The 10,148-nt window shown below is 60.7% G+C and overlaps 1 protein-coding gene across 4 annotated transcripts; it reads right to left on the bottom strand.

Moving 5' to 3' along the window:
- Positions 1–1,193: 1,193 nt before the first annotated feature.
- PARP6 (poly(ADP-ribose) polymerase family member 6) lies at positions 1,194–9,006 on the bottom strand. Of its 4 annotated transcripts, none has more exons than XM_030281503.4 (22): positions 8,880–9,006; positions 7,840–7,917; positions 7,624–7,718; positions 6,598–6,658; positions 6,371–6,461; positions 6,215–6,281; positions 5,848–5,997; positions 5,444–5,624; positions 4,790–4,843; positions 4,338–4,433; positions 4,161–4,253; positions 3,961–4,086; positions 3,798–3,863; positions 3,611–3,678; positions 3,357–3,405; positions 2,852–2,961; positions 2,699–2,771; positions 2,463–2,532; positions 2,010–2,089; positions 1,849–1,912; positions 1,614–1,698; positions 1,194–1,537 (listed from the first exon to the last, which is right to left on the bottom strand). In XM_030281503.4, exons 1-22 carry the CDS (start codon positions 8,973–8,975, stop codon positions 1,435–1,437), a joined length of 1,956 nt encoding a protein of 651 aa, XP_030137363.4. In that variant the 5' UTR covers positions 8,976–9,006; the 3' UTR covers positions 1,194–1,434. The 4 variants fall into 4 exon arrangements, 2 of the variants coding, with proteins under 2 accessions (XP_030137363.4, XP_030137362.4); XM_030281502.4 differs by having other exon boundaries at positions 2,852–2,964; XR_012057635.1 differs by lacking the exon at positions 2,463–2,532.
- Positions 9,007–10,148: the final 1,142 nt, after the last annotated feature.

Genomic DNA, 10,148 nt, shown 5'->3' on the forward strand with positions numbered 1-10,148 from the left:
ACCCCAAACCCTACAAATTTAAGCAACCCCCCCCACCAAGGGGTAGGTGGCAGGGCCAGGGGCGAGGGAATGACCTGCCCAGGTTTGGGTGGCCGTTGGATACATGGAGCAGCCAGTGTGGGACAAGTGGGGATAGACAGTTTTGGGATCCAGGGGGGGACTGAAGACAGGGACATGCCAGAAGTGACACTGAGTGCACCCACTGGTGTAATGAACCTGTCAGGACTCAGGTGGTGACTGTACCAAAACCAGGATAATTCTTACATCGGTTCTTAAGTTCCATCGTAAATCCTGACTGAAATCGTGGCCTTGCGCTGCTGTGGCTGACCAGGAGAGCCCCTGGACTGTGGGGACCAGCAGTGCCCAGCCCCCTCTGCCCACCCTGAGCCCTGGCAGCCTCTGGGCTATCTCTGCTGGGTTTCCATCCAGGTTTGGGTGTTAGCAGGATGCAGCTGTGTCCATGGAGTTACTGGGATGGGCTTGGGCTGAAACAAAATGCCATTCCTGGGAGGTTCCTTCCCACTTGAATCTGTGCTGCAGCACTGATGCCAGGGGGCTGCTCTGTGAGGTCCCATGTTCCCATCCCTAAGGCACAATCCCTTTCTGTTGTGTTCTGCCTCCACAGCACCATCTATCCTACTCCCTAGGGGGAGTAGTTCCCTCCCAGCCCTATCCCAAAGCTGCATCAATTCTCTATGGCACTTCCCCACCATCCCGTCCCATCCTGTCCCCTCAATCCCATCCCTTCCCCAAGATACCATTCCTTGTTTCCTGCTCCTTCTCCACAATCCTATCCTTTTCTCATTATTCCATCCCTTACCTGTGCCCCCATCTCTTCTCCAGGTTCTAATCCCTTCCCTGTGCCCCTATTCTCCCACCCTTCCCTTGAATCCCACTCCTTTGCCATGACCCTATCCCATCCCTTTCCTGTGCCACTTTCCTTTCCTCACAGTCCCATTCCATCCCTGTACCCCCCATGCCTTCTCCAGCATCCACCTCCCATACCCCACACTTAAATGCCAAGTTCAATCCACAAACACTGATTCCTTTTCTCTTTTTTTTTTTTTTGCCTATGTTTTTGGGTTTGTTTTAGTTGTTTTTTGGTTTTTTTTTTTGCTTCAGTTTCTCATATCATTGATAAAAACGCCGTCGCTGCCAACGCCAGGAGGGGCCGTCCCCAGCCACGCCAGACCCACGGCTCCTTCTCCAGGCTGCCACAGAGTTAGGGACAGTGGGAAGGGGACAGGGAGGGGATAAGGGACCACTGAACCTGCCTGGTGCTCACAGGGTGCCCAAGGCCTATGTACAGGTGGAGCCGCCGGTGTTGCCCTGGCTCTGCCCTGCCCGGGGGGCTCAAACCTGCTCGGCCCCTGCCCAGCCTTGCCCGGGGGCTCACTCGGTGCCCGGGGGGTCCCAGGGTTCCACTGCCACCACTCAGTTTGTGTACACCTGAGTCCCGATCACACGCATGATCTCCTTCTGGATTTTGGGGTCCTGAGTATTGATATTGGCATCTCCCACTTGGCCATCTTCGTACCTGGAAGAGGAGAACTGGGTGAGGGGGGGTCTGTGGGGGTCCCGCAGGTGCAGCAGGGTGGGCACGCTGGACTCACACAAAGAAGAAGCGTGTGCAGACGTGGTCCGAGACAGGGCAGACCCAGATGTTGCCGTGTTTCTGCAGGTCCTTGGAGGTGATCACTGCTGGGGCAAGAGGCTGTTGGAGGTGGGATGGGGGACACAGGGCCTGTCTGGGCACAGCCCATAGTGGGGATCCTCCATCCCTCCACCCACCTGGTGACCCCAAGGGTGCTGCCTGTCCCCCCCCATTGTCCCCCCACATTTCCACACCTTCGCAAAGCGCGATGCAGTTCAGGTTGCGGCTCTGGAGGAAGCGGGACTGGATAGAGCGGGTCTGTGGGAAGAGCAGCTGGTGTTACCACCCTATCCCAAATATCTATGGGTGCCATGTCCCCATTCCCATCCCACCCTGGTGTCCCCTGGCCCATCACCTGGGGGATTGTGTTCATCCGGTTGTACCGCTGCACCAGTTCATCCTTCGAAGGCATCCGGTGCTGCCCTTTCCCCATTCCTGTGGAGAAAGCAAGGCGAGGGCTGTCAGTCTCTCAGAAAACACCCTGGGGTGATGTGGGGACACATGCCACAGACAGGGATCGCCACCCTCAGTGCTCCTGAGCCCTGGGAACCCCCCAAAAGTGTGTGCAGCAGCTTCTGAAGCCTAGAAAATGTTGGGGGTTTGATTCTTTGGCATATGGGAAATCCCCAGCCCGGCTGGGAAGAGGCTGGTGTGATGGGATGGATATGGGATGCTGCCACTCCTGCACAGCTTCTCCAGCCAGCACGATGCCAAACCTCCCCGGCCCCATGCAGGGAGTGGGAATGGGAGCACAGGCAGGAGGACCAGGCAGCACAGGCAGGACCGGGCAGTGCAGACAGCCTCTTACCTGAGTATCCAAAGGAAATACTGGAGATGGGGCTCAGATAGATGCCCTTGCCATAGGCTGCTCCATGCAGCTTGCAGGAAAACACCAGGGTGAGCATGGTGGGATCACCCCAACAGTTCGGGCTGTAGTGGAGGAAGCCTGGCACTTCCCAATGTCTGCTCCCTCTCTGCCTTCCTGCCCACCCCCTGCCCACCTGCTGCCCGGGGGTGTGCTGGGTACAGGGAGCGGACTGGTACCTGCAGTTTGGTGTAGGAGGCGTTGACCAGCCCATTGCGGAGGATGGAATGCCAGTTCTCAATGTGAGAGCCACTGGAAAGAGCCAGTCCTACATCAGCCCCTCGTCCATCAGCCCCACGGCACCCACCCCGTGCACCTCTCTGGGCACTCACTGGAAAGCGAAGGTGCTGCCGTAGAGTTTCTTGGCCGTGCGGAACCGGGCCTCCTTGGCCGGGGGGCTGCTGAGCAGGAGGAACTGGTGGGAGGTGTGCATGAACTTCAGCTGCTACCAGGGGAACGGGAAGAGCAACGGCAGTGCCAGCAGGAGAGAGGACAGACAGACAGAGATCAAGCACGGCTGCCAGGCCCTGGATCCAGCCCAGCCTGGTTTTGGGAACTCCAAGTTTGCCAGAAGGGTCCTTTGCTTCCCTGTCTTGCTCCCACCCCACAGCCTGTGTCAAACACCCCACTTCCTATATCCCGTGTCCTGACTCCCATATCTCCCAGGCTAGAACCTCATCCAGAGGGATCCATCCCACATCCCAGACCCTTCCATTGCCCATCCCATGTCCTTACATGCCTCATCCTGCATCCCATCTCCTGTATCCTTCCACTCCATCTCCCATATTCCATACCCTCCATCCCGCACCCCACCTGGAGCCTGGCCTGGCCCCTTACCCTGCTGAGAGGCAGCTTGACAATGTGGGATCTGTTGCTGGAAATTATCCTTGGGAAGAGAAGGAGGAAGAGGAGGAGGGTCAAAAAGGTGATCCCAACCTGCCCCGAGATCATTAGATGCCCATGACCCCCCCAGGAGAAAAGAGATGAGAGGGCTGTGCCACAGATGGCTGCCCCCCACTCCATCCCATGTCCTGGGGGCAGTGGGAGGGACAAGGGGCAGCAGGAGAGGGCCGCAGCACCCTCAGCCTTACCACTGCAGGAGGGGATGTGCCAGGGGGTCCAACTTGTCCATCTGCTTCTTGATCTCCAAGTAGGACCCCTGGCAGAGGCAAGATGGGGTGCAGGTGGGTCCCCCAGCATCCACCCAGCCACTCCTGCTTGGATCCCACACTGGGGAGGTCACACGGGGCCACAGGGCTGTGGGGCCATGCCACGTACCTGAGTCATCTCCCTGATGGACATCACACTGTCCAGGGCCTTCTGCAGCCGCTCGTAGTTCTTCTTCTGCACATGGGGCAGGAGAGGAGTGGCCATCAGAGGGGTCTTTGGTGGTCCCCATCACCTCCTGGTGTGGGGGAACATTGTCCCCCCCAGCGCTTACCTTGGGGTTGAAGGCCAGAGTTTTGGGGTCATTGGGGTCCACCACAGAGGGGTAAGGCTCAAAGATGATGCTCTTGCGAGGGGACTCGAGGGCAGCGCGGCACATGGCCACCAGCAGGTCCACCACCTTGGGGCAGAGCAGGGACTGAAGGGACAACTCTCCATGGGGCTGGAGGGGGTCAGCACTGCGCCCAGCCCTACCTCGGCACCCGTGGCCACCTCCTCGGCCGCACCGGACATGACGCCCAGGGTGTAGAAGGAGAAGACGCAGAGCTCCCGGGTGCACACGGCCGGCTGTGGGGGCACAGCAGAGTGGTGAGTGTCAGGGATGGTGACACAGGGGCACAGCCCACATCCGACCTGGCCCTGCCACCCCACCTTCAGCATGGAGCCGTTCTGGAAGACGTGCTGCTCATCACACACCACGCAGTACTCATTGAGCGTCGGGATCCGCTGCTCCGCGTACTTCATGATCTGAGGGGAAGGATGGAGGCAGTCAGGCCCTGCTGCAGACATGGAGCTTGGGGGATGCTCCAGGCAGTGGGATGGGCATGAGTGGGACTCAGGTCAGTGGGGAGGATGATACAGGCAGTGGAATGTGGATAAGTGGGATGTCAGGCACTGGGGAAGATGTCCTGGGCATTGGATGGGGTTGAGTCCGATGTGGAACAGTGAGAAAGACACTCTGGGCATCAGGATAAGGATGAGCAGGACATCGGGTAGTGGGGAGAATGCTCCAGATGGCAGGATGTGGATAAGTGGGAAGTGGGACAGTGGGGAAGGATGCTCTGGGCAGCAGGATAAGGATGAGCAGGATGCAGGACTCTCACCTGCACGAGGAAGCCGTACTCCAGCGTGGGGATGTTCTTGCAGTGGCCGCCGACCTGTGACAGAGCCAGAGCGGAGCCAGCTGCATTATCCCCATTATCCCCACACGCAGCCCCAGCTCTGCATGGCACGGGCAGCCTCCAGCTCCCCCCGGCACAGCAGGACCCCCAACACACCAAACCCCTGGCACAGCAGGACCCCTGACATTCCAATGTGCCCTGGCACAATGAGACCCTCCAATATGCCAACCCCCCCAAACACAGCAGGATCCCCAACATCCCAACACCCCCAACACAGTGGGACCCTTGACATGCCAACACCCTTTGGCATAGTGGGACCCCCAACATGCCAAACCCCTCCTGGCACAGCTGGACCTCCGACATCCAAACACCCCCTGGCATAGCAGAACCCTCAACATGCCAACATTCCCTGGCAGAGCAGGGATGCAGCACCAGGAGTGGGGTAAAATCCCACGTCACCCCACAGCCAGGCCCCAAGTCCCCAAGATCACCCAAGACTGGGGACAAGAAACCCTGCAGGGGCTCCCCCCATCCCATGTGGGTCCCAGCAACCCACAACAAATGATCTGACCCCAGAGGAGCCCCTGGGAAGGGGAAAGAAGAGAAAAGCAAACCCCAAGGTGGGGTGGCACCCACCAGGATGTTGAAGGGGGCAACACCTGCCTGGGTGCTGGCGGGTGGGTAGCCAAAAACTTCCACCTTGGGATTCTTCACCATGCAGGACACAGAGCGGTTCATCAGGCGGTTCACGCGAGGCTCAGGGATGCCCAGTTTGCCCTTCAGCACCGAATCTTGGATAACAGGGAAGCTGGGAGACCTGCAGGCACACAATCCCCCTGAGCACCTGTTTGTCACCATCCCCTGCTCCTCCATCACCCAGTGCCAGATCCACCCAACTTGTTGGGAGCAACCTCTGCCTGCCCGGGATCTGGTAGGGAGCAGCAGCATCCAAGTGGGGAAACTGAGGCACAGTGTCAGGCCTCACCCAGGATGAGGGGATGGAGGGCTCGTCCCCTGTGGGGACAGCATCAGGACCTTACTTGGGGATGGGTGAGAAGATGCTGAGACCAGCACGGAACTTCTTGATGGTGCCGCTTGTCTTGAACCAACTGTGCCGCTTCTCCTGCTGGGTCTTCAGGAAATCATTGCTGAGATGTTTCCATTGCTGGGATGTGAACATGCCCAGGATCCTGGCAAACAGGGGGGACAGCGCCCATGGGTGCTTGGTGGTCCACTGACACCCTGAGCCCACACACAGTTGGTGGTGAGCCCGTCACAGGATTGTGTGGTGGATAAAAGGGGGTGGCGAGGGGACATGTGGCACGTGACCAGTTTTGGGGCAGAACAGTGACTCTGTGAGCCACCCCACCCACTACCCTCATGTGCCCACCATGTTACAGCTCTTACTTCTTCAGCTGCAGACCCAGCCCGAAGCCCTCCTTGTTGGACGGCTGGAAAACCTCGATGGACGGTTCTGTGGGGAGACAGGAGGATGAGCCATCGGTGCCCCACTGTGCCTGTCCTGAGGGACAGGGACACCACATCCCGCCCGTCCCCACTCACCGGGGCCATCGAGGTACTGGGACAGGGAGAAGCGCAGGCGGAGGACGATGGGCTCCGTCCGCAGCACCTTCCACGCCGTCGCCACCTCCTCCTGCCAAGGCAGAAACACACTTGGGCACAGCCCCGGGAGCTCCACCCAGGCAGGCAGATTTGGAGACCCCTGTGGTGCATGTGCCCCCCCTCCCCATGCCCTCCCCAGCACTGCTGAGGGCACCCCAGGCTCTCACATCGAGGAAGCTGATGTTCACATGGAGGTCGATGTCCACGTCGTCAATGGTCCCATACTCCCTGTGAAGACAAGAATTGCTGTGGCATGGGGGGGTGGCACGGTGCTGGAGCAGTGGCCCAGTGCCCACCATGCCAGGGTAGGATCATGGGACAGTGACACTGGCACGTGTGGCTCCCCATGTATCAAGTGTATGCACAGGGGGAGTGCCCAGAATGTAGATGTCAACCTGGGAACGTGCCAGCACAGCCAGGTGCTCAGGGAATGGCACAGCCAGGTGTCCTAGGGGTGCCATGCTTACATGCCTTGGCCACGGCACTGCAGGAGAAGCCCAGACATGCCACAGCCAGGTGCCTTGGTAATGCCATAATCAGGTGTCCCGAGGATGGCACAGCTGGTTAGGCAGGGCTACCACTACTGGGTGCTCCCAGTGCCTGGGAATGGCATGTCCAGGTGTGCTGTGGATGGCACTGCTGGATGCCCGAGGATGGCACAGCCAGATAACCCAAGGATGACACAACTGGGTGTCTGGTAATGCCACGGCCAGGTGACCCAGTGATGCCACAGCTGAGTGCCCTGGACACAGCATAGCAGAGTGCCCAGGGATGGCACAGCCAGTGTCTGAAGATGGCACAGATGAGTGCCTGGGGCTGCCACAGCTGGATGCTCCACAAATGCCATGTCTGGGTGCCCAAGGACAGCAAGGCCAAGCGCTCAGGGGATACTGTGGCCAGTAGCCCGGGGAGGGTATGCTGAGGGATGGCTCAGCCAGGTGCCCTGGGGATGCCATGATCAGGTGCCCCAGAGATGGCACAACCAGATGCCTGAGGATGCTGTGACCAGATGTTCTGGTAATCCCACGGCCAAGTGTCCCAGAGATGGCCCAGCAGGATGCCTGGGCATGGCACAGCTGGGTACCCAGGGACAGCACAGCTGGATGCCTGGGGATACTGCAGCTATCCTGGCACAGCACAGCCACGTGCCTGGGCCTGGCACTGCCCGGTGCAGGGGCAGCAGCTGCACCCACCTGACAGCCACGGCATTCTCGCTGTAGATCTCCTTCACCGCCTCGATGTCGGCGTCCAGCTGCGGGTGCCGGTACAGGTCGGCGGCGCAGGTCCCCTGCGGCACAGCACTGTCACCCTCAGAGCCTCCCACAGCCTCCTGCAGCCCCAGGCCTGGCACCAGGCTCAGCCTGGGGCTTCCTGAGCCTCCCGTGGCACCAGGGGGGCCCAGCACCCACCTGCACGCCGTAGAGGAACTCCTCGGACTCATTGTCCCCGTCAGAGTCATCGTCCGTCCAGTACTGGCCCTTGAGGTCCTGGGGATGGAGGGTTGGGAGGCAGCAGGGATGGGGGAGACGGTTGGGAAGTGGATTGGGGGAGCACATTAACAGGGAGGGAATTAGGGGGCAGCAAACTGGGGGAGCTGGTTCTGGGGAGAGGGTTGGGAAGTGGATTGGGGGAGCACATTAACAGGGAGGGAATTAGGGGGCAGCAAACTGGGGGAGCTGGTTCTGGGGAGAGGGTTGGGAAGTGGATTAGGGGAGCACATTAACAGGGAGGGAATTAGGGGGCAGCAGAGCTGGTTCCATGGAGAGGGTTGAGGGCAGTGGATTGAGGGAACGATTTGGGGAAGCAGTTTGGGGGGAGCAGCAAGATAGGGAGAACAACGCGGGTTGGGGGGAGTGTTTGGGGACAGCAGAATGGGGATGTGAAATGTGGGCAGTGGGATGGGAGGAGTAGGATGGGAGGAATAATTTGGGGCACAGTGGGATGGAGGAGCAGGCTGGGAGAGGGAGGATGGAGGGAGCAGATTAGAGGGGAGCAAGATGGAGACAGCAGGATGGACCAGCAGGATGGTGACACTGGAATAGGGGAACAGGATGAGAACAGGATAGGGGAGCAAGATGGAATCAGAGGGATGCAGAACCAGTGTGGGAGAGCAGGATGGGGCAGCAGGATTGGGAAGCAGGATCAGCAGGATGGAGGACCAGGATGTGAACAGCGGCATGGAAGACCAGGATGGAGGACCAGGACAGGGACTGCGCATGGAGCTGCCGGGGGATGTGCCCGGCCGATCGCGACGCGGGGCTCCCTCCTCCTGCCGCGGCCCCATCCGCGCCCCGAGCGGGGGACCCCGGGACGCGGGGGGACACCGAGGGCCGCTGCCCCTCCCGAGCCCCGAGCCCCCGCGGGCCCGTCCCGCCCCGCCGGCGGGCTCGCTCCCCCCGCGGCCGTGTCCCCGTGTCCCCGTGTCCCCTCCCGCGTCCCGGCCCCTCACCATGTCAGCGCGGGCCGGCCGCGGGCACGGCCGCCATGCTGCCGGGGGGCCGCGTGACGTCACAGCCGCCGCACGCGTCACCGGCGGCGCCGCCATGACGTCACCGCCGGGACCCCCCCCGGGCCCCCCTCAGCGCCATGGCGGGGCACGGAGCCGCGGGGCCGCAGCGCCCCAGAACCCCCGTGCCGGGTGTTCCTGGGCAGCACAGGGACATGCGGCGTCCCGTGGGGTGCCCCGTGGCGTGGCCATGGCGGGTCTCCCTCACAGTGACCCCTTGGTCCGACACAGACCCCGTGTCCCCAGCGCACGGTGACCATTTTGGGTGCCCTCCCTGACTGCCACAGCGTTCCCGCAGCGCAGCCAGAGTCCCCAGTGTCCCCAGTACAGAGTCCTCAACGTGCCCAGCCCAGTGTCCCCAATGTCCCCAGTACAGAGTCTCCAATGTCCCCAGTACAGAGTCCCCAACGTGCCCAGCCCAGTGTCCCCAATGTCCCCAGTACAGACTCCCCAACGTGCCCAGCCCAGTGTCCCCAATGTCCCCAGTACAGAGTCTCCAATGTCCCCAGTACAGAGTCCCCAACGTGCCCAGCCCAGTGTCCCCAATGTCCCCAGTACAGAGTCTCCAATGTCCCCAGTACAGAGTCCCCAACGTGCCCAGCCCAGTGTCCCCAATGTCCCCCATACAGAGTCCCCAATGTCCCCAGTACAGAGTCCCCAACATGCCCAGCCCAGTGTCCCCAGTGTCCCCAGTACAGAGTCCCCAGTGTCCCCAGTACAGGGCTCCCAGCCCCCCAGCACAGTGACCATTTTGGGTCCCCTCCATGCACCACAGGCTCCCCAGTGTGCCCGCCACAGAACCCCTGTGCGGTCCCAGCACACAGTGACCATTTGGGTTCCCAGATGGCTGTCACAGCGTCCCTACAGTCCACACAGGGTCTGTGTGGCAGGTCCTTGTGTTATGGCATGTCCCCAGTGTCACCACAGTGCCAGTGTGGAGCCACTGCCATGGGTCACAGGCAAAAGGTCCCCACGGTTCTGGGATGATGTCCCCAGTATCTCCAGCACGGGGTCCCCAGTACTACCAGGCAAAGGCCTTCATGGATCTGGCATTCAGTGTCCATGTTGTGTCCCACAGCTGGGACAGTGTCCCCTGTGGCCCCAGCATCTTCAGCCTGATCTCGCTTGACCCCAGCACAGCGTCCTCAGCACCCCCAGCACTGACACCTTAGGTTTTAAGTTTTTCTGTTCTGTTCTGTGTTGGTGTGCAGC

This window comes from Taeniopygia guttata, chromosome 10 (genome assembly GCF_048771995.1).
Source record: "Taeniopygia guttata chromosome 10, bTaeGut7.mat, whole genome shotgun sequence".
NCBI classification, from domain to species: domain Eukaryota; kingdom Metazoa; phylum Chordata; class Aves; order Passeriformes; family Estrildidae; genus Taeniopygia; species Taeniopygia guttata.